This window comes from Actinia tenebrosa, unplaced genomic scaffold (assembly GCF_029948245.1).
Source record: "Actinia tenebrosa isolate PJP-AT-01 unplaced genomic scaffold, QUT_ActTen_1.0 PGA_scaffold10__47_contigs__length_13832649, whole genome shotgun sequence".
Taxonomy (NCBI): domain Eukaryota; kingdom Metazoa; phylum Cnidaria; class Anthozoa; order Actiniaria; family Actiniidae; genus Actinia; species Actinia tenebrosa.
The window spans coordinates 12,845,801-12,868,871 of record NW_028292570.1 but is presented as its reverse complement, the minus strand read 5'-3'; the positions used below and the strand labels follow the sequence as shown (position 1 = coordinate 12,868,871).

The window sequence follows — 23,071 nt, the reverse complement described above, 5'->3', positions numbered from 1 at the left end:
TAGAGGTTCCGGTTTTCTTTCCAACCTCCGGCTCCGCGTTCACTCCATTGCTACTACAAGGACAACGGCTCCGACGTCAAATGCATACCCAACAACACATAGCGCTTACATTCTAAATTTGGGTCATCTAAAATTCTTAATTCGCACAGTTTATTGCGACTCCTTAGCAAACCTCGTAAAGTAAATACCACTTTCCCATTTCCCGACATATGCGCCGAAAGGACAAGGAGTCTACCACGATATACATCGATATTCCTGGGATCGATTCAAAGATTCCCCCTACCACCCAAAGAGCGCTTCTACGCACCCTAAACGAGTCCGGCAGAAGAGAGGAGTACGACAGCATGCGTTAGACTTTTGTGTGGGAAAATTATTTACTCCTGGAGAACCTGGGGGACTACCCCGACCTCACCACGGTCTTGACGTATGTGCTGCTGTGCAGAGGTTTCCTTCCAAAGCTTCAGCAAGATGGACTATGGTGAATAATTTACTTGCCGTGAATTGGATCCCCGCTAATTTCCTACACGGCTACCTGGCTCACATGGAGTGCCTTTGTTAAAGAAGACCAATGCGCATTGGATCTCCTAACGGAATACGACATGTATCGGTTTTTGGAAGACGGTATTCCGTTGGCGGCGTATGCGGGCCCAGCCGACGTTACGCCCGCGCAAACAACCCCTTATATAGCAACGACCCAGAGAAACCAACCTCACATACAGTTTACTACCAACCTGGATGCGAATAACCTTATGTTGGGCAATGTCACAGTACCGAACTCCTGTGAGAGACTTCGAATGGATCCAGTTGAAGCCGATAGACTTCTACATGCAGGTAGGAAAGGAGGAAGACAAGGGGTTACGTCTTAGAAGTGGATCTGGAGTACCCAGAGCGGCCTGCACGACGAACTACAAGAAGTTAGTTCCCCTTGCACCAAAAGGCGATAGAGATAACCATTTAATCATAAGAGAGCTAAGTCCGCTGCAAAAGCAAATGTGCCCCTTGTTACAACCTTACAGTAAACTAACTATGAACCTGATGGATAGAAGAGTATGTGGGTACATTACGCGCAACCTGCAGTTCTACGTGCGACACGGAATGCGCGTAGAGAAGATCCACATAGTCCTAAAAAATTCACGCAGGAACCCTGGATGCGCCCCTACATTGACTTTAACCGCAAAAGCGTACAGCAGCGAAAAATGACTTCGAGAAAAACCTCTTCAAACTGATGAACAACAGCGTTGTTCGGAGAGACAATGGAGAACATCCTCAAGGCGTAAAAATAGTCAGCACCAAAGAGGAAGCAGAAGCATACGTGTCACAGCCAGGCTTCGTTAGATACTAGAAATGCTGAACTCTACGTGATTCACATGAAAAGGGCAAACCTCTTACTAACAAGCCCGTTTACACAGGCGTTACGGTGCTGGATCTATCAAAGCTGCTTATGTATGAGTTCTACTACGATAAGCTTAAGCCAAAGTACGGAGACCGCTGTCGCCTCCTGTACACAGACACAAACCGACTCCCTAATTCTAGAAGTGCAAACGGAAGACGTTTACAAAGACTGCCTCCCCGACATAGACGAGTACGACACCAGCGGTTACCCGAAGGAGCACTTCCTTTACTCTGCGAAGAATAAGAAGGTAATTGGGAAGATGAAAGACGAAATGTTAGGAAAACCCATAGTAGAGTACGTGGGTCTGAACCAAAGATGTACAGCGTGCTAAAGTTAGACGGCGTAGAAAAGAAAGCTAAAGGCGTAAAAAAGTACGTGGTTAAGAAGGACATTACGCACGAGTCCTACCTCAACGTATTACGAACACGCAAGGAACAGCGGCATAAGATGAACAGCCTGCGCAGCTATGGTCATCAGATACATAACGTCACGCAGGAGGTGTCGCTGTCTGCATTTGACGGTAAGCGATGGATGTGTGATGACGGAGTGCATACGATAGCATTCGGACATCACACGATAAGCAGTTCTTCCATGACGAACCCACGTGTGGGGCCATCGTGAAGATAATACAAGATGGGCTGACCCTTCTTAGCTATTACGCTTCGGATCTGGTAAGTTTCCAAAGACCAATTAGGATCCGTAGCTCTTTTGGATCCTCCTTCTAATTCACCCGGTCCGTAGAGATATCGGACTGTGACATTACCTAATTTTTTTTCATGGGGGAAGACCGCCCTCGAACTTCTGACGTAGGACTTGTGTTCCACGTGTTTCTTTTTTATGGCATCCTTGGGTTTATTCCCGTAGCCCTGGCCGCCTCGTTGTTCAAAGCCACGATGACCTGGGGGAGCCTCTGAGTCCATTCCCTGTTGCGTTTGGAGGGATCTTCCAGCTCTTTCCAATACTGGTACCCAAAGAGACGCTCGGCCAAGGTCTTATTAAATCTTTCGACGATGCTCTGACCCCTGTGGTACTCTGCTTCGGCTCTCCTAATCTTAGTGCTGTGGTCTTTCAGGGTCTTAGTAACCACGCCCATGAACTCTGTCCCCGCATCCACTTGCAGCAGCTTAGGCCATTTCAAGACGCGCTTATAATCCTACCTAGGGCTTCTGCGACTTCTCCAGAATCCTTGCTGGTTATGGGTTCGGCGTCCTTGTATCTGCTTGCGATATCAACTACGGTCAAAGCGTATTTATAGGTCTTTCTTCTTACCTTGTCGTGCGGTAAGAAAAGCAAATCCGCCTGATGAACTTCATTGGGGGTATTTACGGTGAAGCTGGGCCTGGGAATGTACTTAGGCACGGGAAGATAAACCTGCCAGAGGGTTTGTTTTCTTAACCAATTCTTAGCCGTCTCTTCTGATACCCTGGCCGCGGTCGCGAGTTTCTTGATAGCTGATGCTCCTCTCCAATAGCCTTCAGGTCCATAGTAAATCCTTTTGAGTTTGTCCTCTACGCGGGCCCATTATATAAATTTGATTCAAGCGAAGGATAGGACAAGATTGATCTTTCGCCCGTTGAAATCCACCGTCTCTCCGTCCACTTTAATGGTGATGTTTATGCTTTCTACCAAATGAGACAAGTCATAGCTTAAAGAAATGGGAGTGTATTCTACCAGGTCAAATGGATTACCTTTAGGCGGAAACTTGGACATAAGAGAAGACTTTTCTCCATTGTTGTAACTATGGACCAAGTCGCAATAGACTTCGTAAGAGGATGCGACTTTCCATTTCACAGGTATGGCTGTGTTGGTAATTGTCTTGCCCGAGGCACATAATAAAGATCCCAATGGGTCAGACTTTCCAAAAGTCATTGAATAGTTTGGCATATTGTGTTTGAGGGTCATTTCGTGCGGCAATCCTGTGGTGAGAGTATAACCGTGTTTTGCTAATTCCTTGGCCAGTGTGATTGGCGTGTAATGTCCATCGGGCAGCAATACGGCTTGATAGTTAGATCCTCCTGTATGCTCAGTGACTATGCCCCTAATCAGGTTATGCCAAGAATTGTACAAAGAGCAACTTATGAGCCGAACCTTATGGGCTTTGATGGGAGGATTCAAGTAAGTGGTAAAGTCATTCTTGTCGCTTTCCAAAAAGACGATCATTATATTAGATACGCCAAAGCTACGCCTCCCGCCAGCCCTGCGACTCCTACAAAGACCAATTCATTGTCTTTTGTTTCTTAGAAGGCTGGTAGTAATTCTTGAACTGAGGCCTTTTCAACCCCGTTAATGCCGCGGGGTGTGCTTGCGCATAAAGTTTGAAGGCGTAGTCTGTGTTTTCGAAGTTCTTATCCGCCTGCATCTTGTCTTGGTAGTTCTTATCCAACCAATCCCTGTAAGCTTGTCTTTTTTCATTCCAAGCTGCCACGTCTCGCTGATATTTCTCCAGCGCTAAGTCGTGTCTCTTCCTTTCGGCGGCCAATTCTCCGCTTTTGTCGCCTCTGACTAATCTATCCAAATACTGACCACCATAATTAGCTCCAGTGAATGCTAAAGCTGCAATAACTCCACCTACGACCACGCCAGCCATATATATTAGAAAATCACACCGTAGGTAGGTACTTTTCCTTCTGTAGGTAATTTCTTAGCATGATAGCCCCGCATACGGCAGCGATCATCTTAGCAAAGTTACTCAGGTTTTTGCTTGGGTCCTCAGTAAGGTCCTCCTTTAGGACTTTCTTACCTACCCAGCCAATACCGGCGATGATGGAGGTTGTGATAGCAGCTTCTTGGACGGCGTCAATTAATTTAGTTGACATTATATTACAAAGCGAGAAGGTTACTCCATTTCAGGGATTTTGCTTCTAGGCTCCTGCACGGGTGCGTGATATGTTGGCGGCTCCCACTTTACTTTTGGCTTCGTAGCCCGCCATTGTAAGTAGAGGCTGCCTGCTGCTATAGCGACTCCTAACGCGCCGATGACGTACCCAGGATTAATAAAGGATTCCTCTTCTTTTTCCTCCACCTTTTCCTCTTTTTTTGCCTTGTTCTTCCTGTTCATCTCCGCGAGCTTCTTCCCCGCGGCAACTCTGCCTGGAGATTTAGCCTTGGTAATCTTGGTATCTTCTACGGGAGCCTTTTCTGGTTGTTCTTCGGTGCCACTCATCTTATATTAAGGGACTTGAAGGACTTGACAAGTAACTTGGTTACGACTTGAGAACGACTTAATAATGACTTGAATAAGTACTTACGAATGACTTGACTAAGTACTTACGAATGACCTGACTAAGTACTTACGAATGACTTGACTAAGTACTTACGAATGACCTGACTAAGTACTTACGAATGACTTGACTAAGTACTTGAGGCGACTTGATCAGGTACCTCAGCAAGTGCCGCCTGGAAGACCTTTTCGACTTCTCTATCCTTCTTAAAGTCCTTCCAAGAGGCACCAAAGGTGCCCGCAAGTTCCTTCAAGTCGACGTGCTGAGCTACGTGCAAAGCCGCAGAGGCGACTGCCATTAACTTACCGCACTTCAAAGACAACCACCCGCAGGTTATCTTAAGTTCTTGGGCGATGACATAGTCCTCGCTTATGTCCTTCTGTAGTTGCTCCACGTCGTCTATGGGCAGTGCAAGTCCAAGCAATTTAGTCGCAAGTCGGATAGCGGAGTCTGCTACGGCGTCCGTGGTCTTACTTGCAAGGGCGGCCTCGTACCTCTTATGGAACTTCTTAACTTCCTCTTCTGACAACTTATTAACTTGCTCATGGGTAAGTTCCTTGCCTATCATTTCTTTACACTTCCCCGAAGACACAAGGATGTTGAGTTGTTCCTTAAGGTTACTTTCGTCTAACTGCGCGGGGACTTCATCTAAGAGCTGCTCAATGTCCATATATGTTAATGGAATACGGAAACCTCAAAGAGAAGATCATCTTGGAATGTTGGTGCGTTTTTAAATGCCGCATGTATTCGTGTAACTGTTCCTTGGATATCTCACCGCCGTAGTCGCTTAAGATGGTTTCCAGGTCACTCCGGCTCGGAGTATAAAATACTACGAGAGAGCCTATGTTTTCCCTGAAGGGCTTAGAGACGCTGGTAAGCTGCTGCGAGAGCAACCAAACGCTAATATTGTCGTGTCTGCCGCTGAAGGCGAGTTTAACGAGCTCGGAGGTGCGCTTTTTTACGTCGTCCCCGCAGGCAATGTCATCCAGTATGAGTAAAGTCTGTGTATCTTTAGGGAATTGCTTGTGCCAGAACTTCAAATGGCTGGATAACTCGTTAGGGTCTAAGATATCTACAAAGAAGTCGTCATCTTTCACTCCTATGCCCGTCCAGGTGCGGTTATTCACGTAGGTGGGGCATAATAGCACGATGTAGTCGAAGCGGTATCTAAAGGGTCCTAATAGCTGCTCCACGACGAACTGGGTCTTTCCGCAGCCGGTGGGTCCTACTATCAGAGCGTTACAAGGCATGTGATCTGGGTTCATTTATATTTAAACTTATTCGCTAAAATATATGGAGCCAGTGGAAGCAGTGCAAAGAATTGTCGCCGACGCAAAGGATAAAAGAGATACCATAGAAATGCAAAGGGAGGAGATAGACCGGTTAAAAGAGCGCGTGCAGGAGTTGTACGATGAAATGTGCGGTCTGAAGCGTGCAGAACGGTTTGGCGCGCTGATAACGATGGCAACGTGGGCTAAGGAGTCCGTTAAGGACTTCATGCGATATCCCCTGTAGAATGTTGATAATAAGGTTAAATCTTTGTTAAGGATGCCTGGAAACTATTTCAAAGAGTGTCTCAGAATGTTGACAATAAGGTTAAATCTTTGTTAAGTATATGTGGAAACTATTCCAAAAAATGCCTCAGAATGTTGACGCTTAGGTTAAATCTTTGTTAAGACGTGCCCTTCAAAGGGGTTCTTATTTTTATTTATTATTATTAAATATCCTTAATTATTCTTAATAATAATAAATAAAAATAAGAATGGGATTTGAGACTCTTTGCGCAAACCCTACTTTACTATTTTAAGCCGCCTACTAACCATTACGGGCTTTCCAGGCATCCTTAACAAAGATTTAACCTTATTGTCAACATTCTGAGACACTCTTTGAAATAGTTTCCGGGCATCCTTAACAAAGATTTAACCTAAACGTCAACATTCTGAGACACTCTTTGAAATAGTTTCTGGCCGTTAAGGACTTCATGCGGTATCCCATATAAGGGCTATTAAATCCTTATTATATATGGAGTGCGTGCACTGCAACAAGGAGTTCAGCTCGAAGCAAATGTTAAAATACCACGTTGAAAAAAAGGTGTGCGCTAAGAAGGCACGCGAAAGGCGTTGTAAGGAGTGTAATCGCCTCTTTAGCAGCGCGCAGATGTTGGATTACCACGTTGATAACCGCGTTTGCCTAAAGAACGTATGTGAGCGCTGCGAGGAGGACAAGAACGACGAATGGCATCGACATCGGTGCCGCGGCAATTACGACCTGCTGAGCGTGGCTTGCGAGGAGCACGGCGACGTTGCTGCACGATGTTGCCCAAAGGAAACCCAAAGGAAGTTAACGCGCCGGAAGAAGGAAATTGACCAGCGCTTTGCGGAGTTTGACTGCGTCGAAGGCGTAAGGTGGGAAGATAGGGAATATTGGGAGGCAACCTGCGAGCGTTGCGGCTGTCAAAGAAGTGACCAACATATTTGACAGTGCCTCTACGACGGCCAAGGCGGTTTTGAAGAGTACTTAGATCGCTTTGAGGCCTGGCATGCCGGCAATGAGGCGGCAAGGAAAGCCCGTAGAAGTTAGAAAGGACCTAAGATAGTAAGACAGGGTTTGTGCAAAGAGTCTCAAATCCTATTCTTATTTTTATTTATTATTATTAAGAATATTCTATGATAATGAATTAAGGATATTTAATAATAATAAATAAAAATAAAGACCCCTTTTAAGGGCGCTTGCATAATCTAATAATAATAAATAAAAATAAGGACCCCTTTTAAAGGTATATGCTAGCCTACGCAGCCGCCTTTCTGGGAGGCATTCTAATTACCCTTTCAATATATGGACTGTATTACTTGCGAACTACCTGCCGACTGCATTACCCCTTGTAAGCCGCCGCGTAAAAAATACACCTGCCTTCATTGCGACAGGGTATTCTCCGAAGGATCCTTTGTGGGGCATTGGTGCTCCGCGGATCCTAAAGCGCAGCGGACTTTAGCAGACGCGCTTAACTACAAAGAGGAGATGGAGTGACTGTTCTTTCAATGTCAAACTTCCATCGGCCATTTACCTTACCATAGCTGCGTAAGTGGGTGAATTCCTCGCCCTGAATTACGTACCGCACGCAATCCGGCGCCCAAAGGGAATATTCCTTGCCTTCTAAGTCTTTGAGGACTAACCGTAAACGGTCGATGTCTTCGAAGACGACGTAATTTTTTATTTCGTATGCTTTACCGTGGACAAGATCACGCCAGTGAGTCAAGCTGAGCTTCATTATACCTATGGAATATCTTTAGGTGCGTTTTCAAAGTGGCGTAGGACTTAAACCGCTTTACACAGCCCTTACAGGGAATACGAATGCCATCCGCGTAATCCATCAGGGCACGGCAGATGATGTCGTAATCGTTGCTAACCATCGTTAGGTAACCATTTACGTCAAGCTGTGAGATTTTCTTAGATTGCTTCGCGGATAAGACGCCGTTTCCTTTTGGGGTTTTCAACTCAATACACAACCCGCGGTATTTCTTATGCGCATTTAGGATTAAAAGGTCGGGTTGACCGGCTTGGTAGCCTTTTCGCCAGCAGGTTATTCGCTTGCTGTCTGAATCTTGAAGTTCGCCAAGACCCGGCGCTATGATGAAATCGGGGTAAAACCTACGTGTGTAGTCGACGACCTTCGCGTGTAGGTCGGCTTCATTTTCAATCTTGAATACTAACTTGTTTGGGCCGCCAAACCGCCTTTCTATTGCATATTTACCCGTTTTCCTTAGCGCGGGTAGGACTTCCTCAAAGACCCAATCACGAAACTCCACAGCTTTGGGTAGTTTGGAGCTAAATATCAGTTCGTACAAACCAGGTTCGGATATAAACACGGCATTTGGTTGCGTAGTAAAGGAGCGGTGATTCGCAGCCCCTTGTAGATCAACCCATTTTTTCTGGTATTTCTCAGATACGTGTGCTCTAATCGCATCTCTAGGGCGCTCATAGCCCAACGCCAAAGCCACCTCCTTTGCTTTGAAGTACAAAGTTTCGCCTTGCACTATGCATTGCAGTTTGGTTTCGTTGTTTTCAAATACGCGAAGCATATTATACGTAAGGGATATTTTTTATCCTTTCGCTTGGCTCAAGGAACGCGAGCCTAGTAGGCAACGCTCTTTAGCTGATTCATTTCTACGCTCAGTTGCGCGTCAGACACGACGAAGACGTAGCAGTTTATTTTATCACCGTCGCCCGCGGAGGCATTCTTGGTGCGTTTGATTTCCAATGTTATGCCATCCTGCGTATTTACTAGACGGAGGCCTTGACCATGTAGGTCTTCGTCGTTAATGGTGCGCATGTCAATCCACAGCGCATATTTGTCCTTAAAGAATTCCTCAGAGCTAATTTGGTCGCCAAACTTGCGCATGGCCTCTCTGTACACGTCTGCGGGCTTTATCCCCTGGGAGTAGACCTTGTTTGGAACGCCGTTTATGTTGACCCCCACGTTAGTAATGTTGGGGTTGTGAAAGGCCTCGGAGTCGCGCTTACCGGCTTCGTAGGGTTTGGCAAACACCAACATCAGCCCCGTGAGACTTCTTCGGGGGAGGTTAATGCTTTGGTTGATAACCTCATCCGTCTTATCCAGGAAGCTGAACGTCTTATACATCACTACGTGGTCGTATAAGAATGCCTTTCCGGAGCTGTATTCCATGCCAGCGCTACGGGCCAGCTCTTCGCTGTACACGGTCTCATACTGTAATTCTAGATTAGTGATAGAATAAGGATCAACGGCCCCGCTAATTGCGGTGTCCATTCCTCCTATGACGTTCGTAGTGTCTGCCAAGGTTACTTCAAACTGTAACTCAGATAACTGCCTGGGGTAGTACACACCATGACTCGTAATCACTTCGAAATCTAAAGGGATAACGTACTTGCTACCATAGGCGGTCTTTACCCTTGTTGCGTCTGCTACTGCGGTTGCTCCACTGGAGTCCGTAGGCGCGGGGTTAGTCTCGCTGCGAAGCTGACGTAGGATAACGCTTCCGATTCCCTGCTCTATCTTCTGCTCACGGTCGAAGGCCGTCAACCATAAGTCTTTATACGTGGTGTACAGATCGTACCTATTCAAATCCAAGAGGGATTCCCCTGCGAACTTGATTCTCATCTTAGAGACGAGGTTCCTACCCACATTATTGACGGCATAGCGCTTGTCCTTGGTGCTGGGTTGTATTGCTAGGTCGAACCTTAAAGCCAAGGTGCCAGGAACTAAGACTAGGTTATCTGTTAGACGGGGCACGCCTACGTACAGCGTCTCCCCCGGCTTTGCGCTAGAAGGTGTAAAGGTGACCCGGTGAAAGGTGCGTTCTGCTTTCAGTCCGCCAACCTGCTTAGGTAATACGTTGGGATTTAACTTTGAGCTTATCATATATAATGGAAGTAGAAGGAACGGATTTTGACCCCCTTACCGAAGAAGGCCAAGTAGACATTAACGACGAAGAATACGACGCATGGATTAAGGACGCGGATACCAAGCCCCTAGTCTACGACATGGCCTTGATAAGCAAGTATGGCAATAGGTGGAAAAGCTTCAAGGCAGCCTTGAATCGCATGTGGCAATCAAGGAACCGCGGCAGCCCCGTCCCCGAGTACTTGGAACTTCAAAACACAGACGAAGCAGCCGCGCGGGAAACCGTAGAGTGGGCAATGCAAGAGCTAACGCAGCGCTACGACAACTTTGATGCTGACGACGTAAAGCTTACGGAAAAGGGAAACAAAGTCCTCATAAGCGTCCAAGACTTAAGATTTCCCGACAAAGACCGCTGGACAAAACCGCAACCCCTCTTTGATGAGGAGGGCGACGTCTCAAGATTAAGAGGCTTTCAGCGTGCTACTAGAAGCATGTTAGAAAGGTTGCAAACCCTGAATGAAAAGGTTGCGCTAGAAAGGCGCGCTATCGAACTGCAAAAGGCGCTGGAAGAAAAAGAGGCGGCGTACGAAAAGCAAAGTCGACTACTTGCTAATGCTGAGAAGAAGTTTAGTCAACGAGACGTAAGAATGGAAGAAATGACGAAACACTTAGATCAGGCTTTACGTGATCGGGATAAAGCAGAAAGGGAGTTGGAGGAGGCTAAGAAATCACATGCTCCGACGGCGGCGTTAGAAAAAACGCTAAAGGAAAGGGAGTCAAGCTATAAAAAACAATTGTTGCGGCTGGGTCAAAGTAAAGACGAAAGCATACTGCAAATTAAACGAGAAGCCGAAAAGGCTTTAGATGAAAGGGATACAGCTCGACAGGCTTTTCGCCTTGCTCTGCAGGACCTAAACATGAGTCAGGAGGAAGTTAGGAAATTACAAACCACCATAGAGGGTTCTTTGGTGGAGCGGCGGCAGTTAGTTGCTGAAATCAACATTAAAGAAGAGCAAATCCAGCAAAAAACTCAGGCCATCGAAGACCTGGAAAAAAACATATCCGAAAAGCAGGAAATAATTGCGGACCTAACTCGTACCGAAGAAGAAAGGGAGGCTGCCCAAAGGGAATTAGAAGCCCTTCAGGAGAGAGTTGCGGAATTACAGGCGCAAAAGGACAACCTGGAAAAGGAGTTGGGGCTTACCACCAAGGAAAAAATAAAAAGAGCTCTGGTGAAGTATGGTATTCCGCTGGCATTTGCAGTTGCTATTTCAAGCGTAGTAGGAGTCATCCTATCCACGCTTAAGGCTACGGGCGCGGGCGTAAAGAAATTAGGTAATGGGCTGACGGACTTGGGAAAAAAGATGGCAGCCGGTCTTCCTGGGCTGCTGGGTTCGGTTGTTTCCTTGGCACTTAGGGCCGGCGGAGAACTGCTAAAGTTTGTGGGCAATAACATTTGGATCTTGGTCGTCGCTATTGGGGTGATACTCCTGAAGAAGATGAAGGGTTAATCTTATCCTCGTGTATTACTGGTGGCTTATCGTCGTCGGGCGCCCGAGGCGTCCTCGACTGGCGATAAGTAAAGATAGTATTCGCGCCGCCTTGATAATTTGGTATCAAGGGTATGGCTGTCATAGTGCTAATGGGCTTATGATTCCAAATAGCATCAGTCGGGGGATTCTTCGACGGGGCGGCATTTATTTGAACGCGACCCAGCTTACCGGCATTGACGCCCGACGTAACCCCATCACTGGGGCGAATCTGTAACTTCGCATATTGACAATTAGCTATCATGTGAAAAGTTACGGGCGTTAAATCTTCTACGCTTGTTCTTTCGGCTTCGAATGAGAAATGAACTGGAGCCCTATTGTTATCTTTTTTTCTATAGGGTAGTAATGGTCGGTTACTCTCATCAACGATCCTAAACCCAACATTACAATGCCACCCCGTTGAAATACTAATAGTACACATGATTAATCCCAGACCTCCAACCTTTACCCACAATTCGGTGTCAAACCATTCATCATTTACGTAGTCCTTCTCCTCCAAGTAATGAAGGAACCAATCTTCCTTTACATGTGGGTTATTCATATATTTAAAGGCTAACCACCGTAAGAGTGCTAATGCTCTTGTGATTATAAACGTAATCTCTTTGATCCTCTATGCTATTTACCGTAACCTTTCCCGTATCGTCTACTCTTATCTGCAGCTTTACCTTCCCGTGGCAATCGGCAACCATGTGAAAAGTCCAAACGGAGTGATTTTCAAGGCTATTCGCTGGCGGCTCTACGGAGAAATGCGCAGGCTCCCTGTTATTATCCTTTACACGCATAGGCTGCAGTACGCCATTGTCATCGCAGAAACGAAATCCTACGTTGGCATGGCTGCTCGTGCCAATGCAAATACTACAAAGGATTAATTTCTTCCCTGAGTAGTTCAAATTCACGGACATGCCCGTGACATCAACCCAAGCCGCCTGGGTGTATTTTTTCTCGCCTGTGTAAGTCGTATAGACGCAATCTACTCCAGCTACGTAGGGGTTGTTCATCGCCATATATAATAGCTCAGACCAATGCTTGCGACTATTAGACCGGCTTTTAGTAAGTTATGGTCATATTCCTCGGTAACCTTCTTTACTGGTTTCTTTGGTGGCTTTTCTACATGCGCCTTCTTTGATGGTTTTTCTACGTGCTCCTTCTTTGGCTTCTCCACGAAATGGGGAATGTTCCTAAGAGTGTCAGAGTTCACGTCATTCACCCCAAACTTCATATCCTTAGTAGCTCGTTGAAGTTTGTTGTTGTAACCCACGACGGAATCGGCGTTGATGACCAAATTACTTGGCATTAACCAACAACCAGGACTCAAGGCATAATCCAGTCTAACCTTTGATTGCTGCACCGCAAGTTGATATCTTTGAACTGACTTAGAAATCTCATTCTCGATAACAGCGCTTTCGAAGAGGACAAGGAATACTTGTTGCGTTTCCTGTGACGCACCACTGGCATCTACGATGGGGCTGCGAGTGCTAACCTGGGCCCCTAGAATGCAGTAAACAAAGGCTTCGATGCTTCGATTAATCCTTGCGAGATTCTTTAGACCAATGCCCTTTGCGGCAAAGAAAGGCGCCCAAGGATATTTCTCTTTGCTTTCTATGAAGTAAATCAAGTCACCTTTTGACGCTTTACCCCCTAAGTCGGAGAATTCCCATCTGCTAGGATACCCCATACCCGGAGTTTCTATGCTGGCGCCAACATACGAAGCATAGGTGTAAGTCTCTCCTAAACCATGGGCGGCACCCTCTTTGTTGCGAAAATCAGGGTTGGTAAGCTTAAACTCATTCCTTAATCGCTCCCATGCGACTTTGTCATATTTGTTATCCTTCGGCTTAAAGATAGTGTCACTAGGAAGCGGTGCTCCTAACTCAAACAATATCCTACGAATAGTAAAAGCAACATGAAATCGCAGGAAAGGAATATGGAACATGTCCGCGGCTATACCGCATCCTTTAGTAGCAGCCCAGACAGCAAAGTTTAACTGCTGCGGCCAATACCGCATGTTGGGACCTGATAACCATTCTCTGGATTCTTTCCCTGAGGTATGTTTCATGGCAGTTTCTCTAAAGATGTCTCTGACTTTTATTTTGAAAGTCGTAGCGCCCACGGGGATTTCTAAGGAGGTAACCATCTTAGCAAAGTCATTTGCGCCACCTTTGTTATCGTAAAATGGGTAATCCTCCGTTGCCGGTAATAAATTCTCTGGAAAATTAGGCTGCCTTTCTTTATGCTCGGGTTTTGGGTTCTTTGGCTCCAAGTCCGCATTGCTGTACATTCTGGAGCCTTCATAGTAAATCCCATCGGGTCTTCTTTCAAACTTACTAGGGTCTGCATGCGGAAACATCTTCCTAAATGCTCTCCAGTTGGCATAATCCCTGTTGTCGTGATGTGGCTGCTCCTCAATATCATTCCCAAAAGCGTCGTACATTAGTATATATAATGGATGTTATACCATCAGCACCTCAGTTGTACCCAGATGTTCCCAATTATCACGCTACCACTAAGGATACAGGTCCTACAGAATTAAACGCCGAGAACTTTCGTCTGAATAAAGCGAACTTAATACTGGCTTACTTGGAAGGGCAAGCGAAACACTACGAAGAGGTCAGGAAAAAGTACGCCAGAGCCCGAAGCATACTACATAAAATCGCGATAACTTCCAGCTCCATGTCCGTGGCGTTAACAGGCACTGGCGTTGCTACTTCGCTTACCGGGCCTGGAATAGTCGTTGGCGTTCCTTTGGCCGGCGTTGGAGCCGTCTGCGGCATTGTTTCCGCTGTTACGACAGGCATTATGAAGCAATTGTCCGGTAAGATATCCAAGCACGACACACACATAGCCCTAGCAAGAGCAAAGGCTAACACCATCGCCGACTTAGTCTCCCAAGCTCTGCGGGACCGCCGCATAGACGACACGGAGTTTTCTTTGATCCTCGCGGAGGAAAAGAAATATGGCGAATTAAAGTCGGGCAATAAAAAAACCATCGTGAAAGATCTTTCCGAGGAATCTCGCAAACAGATCTATCAGAAGGCAAAAGAGGAGCTCCAAAGAAAACTCGCTCAGTAGACATCTGCTTTGAAAAGAACGTAGGTGGATTTCGACTGCACATTTCATCTTCTCGGAATCCATTCTAATAGGGGGTGGTTGGGGTCTATTTTGTAAAATATTTCGTAAATTACGTCGGGGTAATAAGGAATATCCTTATCCAGCCGACAGAATAACCACTCGGCCCTTTGCATATCTGGGACATGAGGAATACGCCTACCGGTAATTTCAGACAAAAGATAGGGAATAGCTTTGTAATATTTCCCTAGCTTTAATTTTTTCAGCGTTTTCCGTAGACTTTGCGGGGTTGGCTCTTCTAAGTGGTCTATGATTTTCTGCCTTACTTCATCGTCTAAATATACCGGCCGATAACCTTGGATATGACTCATCCAGTCTCGGAAGTATTTTATTCTTTTGTATGGGGTCTTCGTACGACCTCCATTGGCGTAATATTGCTCTTTGGTAGCATTTGGTACGGCATTACGAATATTCTTACCACACTCGTAACACTGTGCTGACGTGTCATCTTCTATTTGCATTTTCTTACCACAACACCAAAAGGGTTCTGGCTTAGGTACGATAACTTTAGGTCTTAGACAAATTATGCAAAAGTCATTGGCGAACTTCTTACATTCTTCGCACTCCATATATAGACTAACATATTTAAGTGCGCTGTTGCCCTCAACCACACTTGGAGTGGGGGTCGTCCGTAGATGGATTTTTGACGCGGGTCTTACCCCGTGTTGAGATTGCGCTGGAACCCCCATTCCCTATACTACTTCCTCGAGCAAATTCAGGAACAATGATACGCAGGTGGACTCGTCAGTGCTGAAGTGCGGATCTTGGAAGATTATAGAGGTTGCTGTGTTGGCCTGCCGTTGTCCTTGTGGAACGTCGGAGTACAGGTGCAGCCAGTTCTTCCTCAGACGCATCATCACTATCATCATCATCATCAGGTTCAGCTGGTTCTGTCATTGGTTGAAAGGCGATTGTCATTCCTCCAATGTCATCTTCTTCATCTGATGATTCTGGCGATGCAGTACATGTTTGTCTAGACCTGTCAGCTTGCCTGTGTCGTCCTCGTATCTCCAGCATTGGTCTTGGACACACTTGCATTTCTCCTTGACTAACAACTTTATCTCCTCCATGTCCATCAGCTCTTTCAACGACATATGTATTGTTGTCTCTTCGTTCGACGATTTTGTACACTTGGTTGTCCCATTTATCTTGAATCTTGTTTCTTCCTCTGACTTTACGGTTGCGAAGGAGTACTCGCTCTCCAACTTGTAGTGGTTCGGCCAGTGCTCTGCCCTTCTGGTCATGGATCTTCTTTCTGACGGTAGCAGCTTCCTTCAAGTTTTGTGTCACAGTGGTATAAGCTTCTCGTAGACGAGTCTGGTGCTTGGTAATCCATTGCTGGTTGTCTACTGTCACTTGTCTGTCATCATCAGGAAGTAGAATGTCCAAAGGTAGCTTTGCATCTCTACCAAACATCAGGTAGAAGGGTGAGTATCTAGTCGTTGCATGTGGCGTAGCATTATAGGCGTAACATAACTCTTTCAGGTGTTCAGGCCACCTTCTTTTCTTTTCTGCTGGTAGAGTTCTTAGAAGCTCATGTAGTGTACGGTTGAATCTTTCGCACTGCCCATTTCCTTGAGGATGATAGGGGGTTGTCCTTGACTTCTTAATTCCATACACTGCACACAACTCCTTGACTAGTTCTGCCTCAAATGACTTGCCTTGGTCAGAGTGTATTCTTTGGGGGATTCCATACACAAGGAACCATTCTTTAATCAGGGTCTTGACTACGGTTGTAGCTTTCTGATCACGGGTAGGTACAGCAATTGTAAACTTTGTGAACACATCTGTTAACACGAGGACATTTTCTCTTCCATCTGTTGCAGGCTCAAGCAAGGTAAAATCCATCGCTAGCACTTCCAATGGCCTAGTAGCTAGTAGACTGCCCATCGGCGTCTTGACTGGAAGGTAGGATCCTTTGGCAATGACACATCTTTCACAATTTGAGATCCATTGCTTCACATCTCCTTGCATACCGGGCCACCAACATCTTTTCCTCAAGAGCTGTTCTGTCCTGTCTTGTCCTTGATGTCCACATTGATTGTGCGCACCCTTCAGTACTTGTGATTTCATTGATGTGGGGAGTAGCAGTAACCGAAGCTCACTTCCCTGTCCGACTCCTGTACGGCGGTAGAGAACTCCATGGCTTTCCTCAATCCTGTTCCAGTGACTAAGCAACTTCCTTGTATCCCTTGTCTCTTGTTGGCTTTGCCTTTTACTTGGCCGACGTCCAAGGTTTCGGTAGTGGAGGAGACGACTGATGCATGGGTCCTCCTGCTGTAGTCGTTGGATCTCTGTGAGAGGTGTGGTTGGGAATGAGGTTGCTTGCTCCTCCAGCGCACTTGTCTCTGTGTTGCTTATGAACGCTGCTGATACCATCAAATGTTGACGTACCTCTTCTGGTAGGTCTGTAGTATTGGTAGAGTAGGCTAGGGTGCTTCTTACTTCAACTGTGGTTGGTTCCTCATCTCGGTTGATGCGACTTAGAGCATCTGCATTCTGGTTGTGACGTCCAGGGCGGTACTTGATCGTGAAGTTGAAGTTTGCTAATTCTGCAGCCCACCTCTGCTCCACAGCTCTCAGCTTACTCTTTGACTGTAGGTATGTCAGCGGGTTGTTGTCTGTGTAGACGACAAACTTCGATCCCAGCAGGTACTCCCTGAACTTCTCACATACAGCCCACTTCAAGGCTAGTAGTTCCAGCTTCCTCGATGAGTAGTTCTCCATGTTTCGCTCTCCACCTCTCAGGCCTCGGCTGGCATAAGCGATCACTTTGACTCTTCCGTCCTGTTCTTGGGACAGCACGGCTCCCAATCCTTCGTTGGACGCATCCGTCTCTAGGATGAAGGGCTTGGTGTAGTCCGGGTATGCCAGTACTGGTGCTGAGGTTAGTAGATTCTTTAACTTGTTGAAGCTCTTGTGGCACTCTTCTGTCCACAGTACTCCAATCTGCTTCCGGGTGGTCTTGTTACTTCCTCCGCTCCCGAGCTCAGCAACTAACTTGTGCAGCGGACCTGCCACTTGAGCGAACTTGGGGACAAATCTTCTGTAGTATGACGCGAAACCAAGGAATGATCGCACATCGCGCACTGTCTGGGGGACTGGCCACTCGTTAACTGTCTTTGTCTTTTCAGGGTCTGTCTCGACACCGTCAGCAGAGACCACGTGCCCCAGGTAGGACACCCGATCTCTGAAGAGTTGACACTTGGTTGGTTCAACCTTTAATCCATGATGCTTCAGCTTACTGAATACCGTTTCCAACCGCTCAAGATGTTCTTCAATGGTGGATGAGAAGACTATGATGTCGTCCAGGTAGACCATCAGGGTGCGAAGTATGTCCTCTCGGAAGACTCCTTGCATCAACCTTTGGAAGGTCGCTGGGGCATTCTGTAGTCCAAACGGCATCCGAGTGTACTGAAACAAACCCATGGGCGTTGTGAACGCAGTCTTGTGCTGATCATCAGGATGGACTTCAACTTGATTGTAGGCTGATGCCAGATCTATGGTGGAAAAGTACTTTGCGCCACGCAGTGCCTCCAGTGATTCCTCTATCCTTGGTAGGGGGTACTGATCACGCTTGGTTTTCTGGTTCAGCTTCCGGTAGTCGACGCACATCCTCAAGGCTCCAGACTTCTTTCGTACAAGCACTATTGGGGAGGCATAGTTACTCTCACTTGGACATATCACTCCTTTTTCTAGCAAGTCTTGTAGATGCTGTTGCACCTCCTGGTATTGGTTTGGAGGAATCCTTCTGTAACGCTCTGTGACAGGCACATCATCGTCTGTGTAGATGCGATGATATGTTGTCTTTGTACAGCCAAGGTCCTCCTTACATGAAGCAAACACCTCTTCATTTCTTTCGAACATCTGGAGAGCTTTCTCCCTCTGAAGTTCCGTCCCGGGGAAATGTTCCAGGGTAATCCCGTGAGGGGGTTTCTGTATCCTTTGCCAACGTACTTTGCCCACAGCTTCCCGTTGGGGTGGCATCTGAGGGTCAGCACTAAGGTTACAGCACACTGTCACCATGTTATTCTCGTGTAGGAACTCCAACTGCTCTCCTCTCTTGACCATCTCTCCCTCTCGCACAATTCCAATCCGCGTCCTCGGCTTTAGCCATATGTCCTTTGCCGTCTGGTTGGCAACTCTGACATAGTAACACGTCTTGGTAGTATCCACGAGAGTACTGGCCACGGTGAGGTTTCCTTCTACTGGTACACCAAGGGGTTCGATCACAGCATCAGTGCCCCATGATGGGCCTGTGACCAAGATATCAGATTCTGTGAAAGCAGGGACCCAGACTTTGTCTGAGCCGGCTACTTTCACGAACCCAGTTTTACGTTTACTCTTCTTCTCTTCATCTTGCAGGATCTGTTGGTATTGGGGCACCTGCCCAAGAACGTTGGTTCCCAGTAGGCCAGGTACCCTCCTCTGCATTACTGTAGTGGCTGCTGTGTCCTTCGTGATGAAGATGCCGCACCCAGGGACCACCACTCCTCCGATCTCTACTGTAGCGACGATATATCCAATGTAAGGGATGTCCAAACCGTTAGCTCCTCGCAGCTGCAGTAATCTTGTTTCAGGGTGTAGGTCTCCTAGGGTTGGCTGTAGCTTTTCCCTGTAGAACGACTCGGTGATGAGGGTAACCATGGAGCCCGTATCCACTAAGCTTTTCACAGGTACTCCGCCAATCCTCGCCACCACTGTGGGACTTGTCCCGACAAACTTTTCGTTCTGAAAAAGAGAATTAGAGCCACTACAGTTCCTCTCCACGGCGTGGCTCACTGCCGTGGAGAGCTGGAGTTTGACTCCTTCTGTGGTGCTGCTGGTGCCTTGTCTTTCAGGGGCTTTGGGCAGTTCGGCCGAAGATGTCCAAGCTCGTGGCAGTTGTAACATCTCCTCGGACCACGTGGGGGACTTCGTGGTGGTGATGGGCTTGCTAACTTCATGGTAAGTTGGGTTAGCAGCTTCTGCTGCTCATCCAGCAATTTTTGTTGCTGCATGAGCCTCTCCACCAGGGCCTTCTGTCCTGCTGTAAGCTCTTGGATGGCATTTACTTGGTTGCTCTCCACCAACACCTCCTTGGCTGCTGCATGGCGATGTGCTCCTCTATCTGTGTCTTCCGAGCTACGATAGGCCTCTTGCCTCACCTCGTTGAAGGTCTTCTCGGGATGTTCTCTGATATAGCGCTTGAGATCCCTGCGCAACAGGTTGTCACGCAAGTTCTCAACGAATGTGTCTCTGAGGTTCTGGTCCTTGTTTTCCAGGGCTCCTACGTGTACTCTGGTTATGTGCTCCGCCATCGACATCAGGGCATGGGCAAAGTCCTGGATGGGCTCCCTGTCACCTTGTTTTCTGGCGAAAAACCTCTGGAGAAGCTGGGTCTTGGTGAGCTTCTCTCCGAAGACGTCTCTCAGAATCCTGAAGAAACCCTCCGGGTCTGTCCAGTCATCCGCAGGCCTTAGTCGAACTTTATCTCGAGCCGCTCCTTCTAAGCTATGGTACAGGAAATCCACCGCCTCTTGAGAAGTTAACTTCTGGGCAGCCACAGACCTCTGTGCATCCGCTATCCAGTCTTCAAGCACCTTGTCGTCTCTGCCACCAGCATACTTTCTCAGCTTCTTCTCCCTTGGCACTGTCACTTTCACCACTGGTGCAGGAACAGGTTGGGCAGGGGGTCCTCCTTCAGCCTGCATGCCATCCAGCTGTGCCTTGAGTGCAGCCAATTGCTCTGTGAGTGCAGCCACAGCTTCTTCTGCCATGATTTCAGTCTCGTTCCCGTTTGTAAATAATCAATAACTACTAATGTCAACTTTCTTGCAATCCCACTTCTGACACCAAAAATGTAACCGGCGGCAAGGCGCTCAGCTATGAATCAGATTGCAAGTGGTTTTGACAAAAGAATTTATTGAAAAATTCACACAACTTTACAATACATGAAAAAAAACGGGAACGAGATTACAGGATATCTCTTTACATCGTAGAGAATTCCTTGTCTTGATATGTGCAACGTCTTCAAGAACTTTTACTACACTGATTTAAGCTTAGTTTGGGCCTATTTTTATGGAAAAACCTGCATTCTTAAGACCTTACACATCCTATGCAATGTTGCACGCCCTAGGCGCAAACAGGATGTCCCAAACACGAACTTACGTAAACAAGCGCCAAACCTAGGCATGACTCACTGTAATGTAATTACGTACGGAAATTATTTCTTGCTTACGCATTTTCCACGCAAACAGTTAACTAAAGAATTACATTCCTATGTGTACACGAGGCATTCCTAATTAAAAATATAGATTTATGACTAAATAATTACTGTCCAAAATAGTGTCTTTTGACTCTGTCACACTGGTCAAACAGGAGAGACAGAACAAGCTATCTACACCATTCAAACCATCACCATTCACAGTGATTCAGAAGCAAGGAAACAGTGTTCTCATTGGTGATGGAAGATCTCAGTATCACAGGAATGTCACCCATTTAAAGAAATTCTACGGCAGCAGAGAAAATGTGCCTGAACCCAGGACCACAACCTCAGAGCTTGATGAGATTGACCCCTGCTTTGATGATCAACCTCCTGGAGGAACTTTCAAGGCGACCACAGCAGTAGGAATGTCACCTACCCAAGCCAGCCAGGTTGACCATCCGGGTCAACCCTGCAATCCTAACCTTCAAGCTACTCGACCTACTCGTGCAAGGATGCTACCTGCAAGGTTTGATGACTATGTACTGGGCTATGTTGGGCCTATAACTTTTGTCTGACTGTGAGCTTGCTAAAGCTTATGATGTTTAAATGTTATGACAGTTAAAGACTTTGGGCATCTTAGTTTATTGTTGTTTTGCTCAACCATGTGTGAACTCATGTTTTAAAAAAAGGGAGAGATGTAGTGTTGGTGGATTTACCCACCCCACCCCTGTTAGGTTTGCAAGCGTGCGAGTGCGCATGTGTGTAATAAAGAGACGAGCATCAAAGCACATGGTTTAGTGTAGTTGATTATTATTTAGAAAATACACCACAAACACTGTATGAAGTTTTTTTGCAATATTCAGGTCGAAAGTATTATATTTTTACGGTTCTGTTTTGGAGTCTGTGACGTCATTTACTCAACTTCACACATCGCTCAATACATTTCTTTGTAAAGAAATCCTTGATTTATTTTATTTCTATTAGGCCGAGAGGTCTTTCTTTTCTTTGAAACTGATATTTTGATCATAAAATACAAAGAAATGTATTGAGCGATGCGTGATGTTGAGTATATGACATCACAGACTCCAAAAAAGAACCGTAAAAATATAATACTTTGGACCTGAATATAGCGATAAAACTTGATAACGTGTTTATTTAACCACTAAAGATTATTCTGAAGAAGTTCAGCTCAATTGAAGTTTGAGCGATTTTCGTTCAAGTCCCCCTTTAAAAATACTGGCTAAGATTGACAGGTGACCAATATATGTATAGGTGCAATATATATTTTAATGTTATAAATAGAGTATGCTGCTTCATTTGATGTACATTACCTTTGTCATCAATCAAAGTTAAGGACAAATTGATTTGGTGGCCCATTTCAGCACAATCAGGATCAAAGCAGGATGTAGCAAACGTCTTTGTAAAAATGTATTGCTCCCACTTTCCATCCTTAGAACAAACATGCAGTATTTTACAGTAAGAGATTGAGTATGCAATTTGTTATACAGGATGCAATAGTCTGAAATTTACTTTCCATATCTCAGGGCAATGTAGAATATTCTCTGTACTGTGAAGGCATATACAACAGGATTCACACAGAAAAAAACCTGACGAACAACCACAATCAAGACATCTCAGTTGAGCTGTTTGTGCTTTGCACTTGCTGCATTCTTTATCAAGCTGCAGTAAACCTTCTCGTTTTAGAGAAACTTTAATTAAGTTTGCTCTAATTTCCTGCCAGTGCTTGACAGCACTAGCACTACTTTTTTCGTAGTGGGATGGACCAGGGTCAACTTCAACATTGAAGCCATCACTAGCGTCTGGCAAGTCTAGTATATCGTCAGCTGAAGATGAACTTGCCCCATCATCATCTTGTCGACTATTCACAACACCTTCTAGTATTCTCACGGTGCTCCTCACTCGTTTCACTTTGGTTTGGCCGTCCTCGTCAACAAACTTTTGATAATCTCGGACAATTAACTTCGATTTTCCTCTATTACAGCCACGACTGAAGAACATCACTCACAAAACGTTTTAAAGAATAAAATATCTAAGTGCTTTAGAGGCAAAAATAAAACACTAATTAAAAAATAAAAGACATATATAATGCGATAAAGATCAGGCGTTCCATTCGGCAAACCCAGAAGAGTTTGGGCGCTAGCTTTATCGCTTTTTACAAAGGTCAGTAACATCTGTGTGACTGTTGCCATGAAC

At 46.1% G+C, this 23,071-nt stretch overlaps 1 protein-coding gene across 3 annotated transcripts in view; it reads right to left on the bottom strand.

The window, feature by feature from the left end:
- The window catches only part of LOC116308159 (uncharacterized), a 48,750-nt gene extending 25,709 nt beyond the window's left edge, over positions 1-23,041 (bottom strand). For all 3 annotated transcript variants that reach the window (XM_089027022.1, XM_089027023.1, XM_089027024.1), the window contains exons 1-2: positions 22,388-23,041; positions 22,189-22,306 (exon numbers count right to left, since the gene is read on the bottom strand). In XM_089027022.1, the coding sequence (XP_088883148.1) occupies positions 22,189-22,306; positions 22,388-22,876 (607 nt within the window). In that variant the 5' untranslated portion in view covers positions 22,877-23,041. The remainder of the gene's footprint in view (positions 1-22,188; positions 22,307-22,387) is intronic.
- Positions 23,042-23,071: the final 30 nt, after the last annotated feature.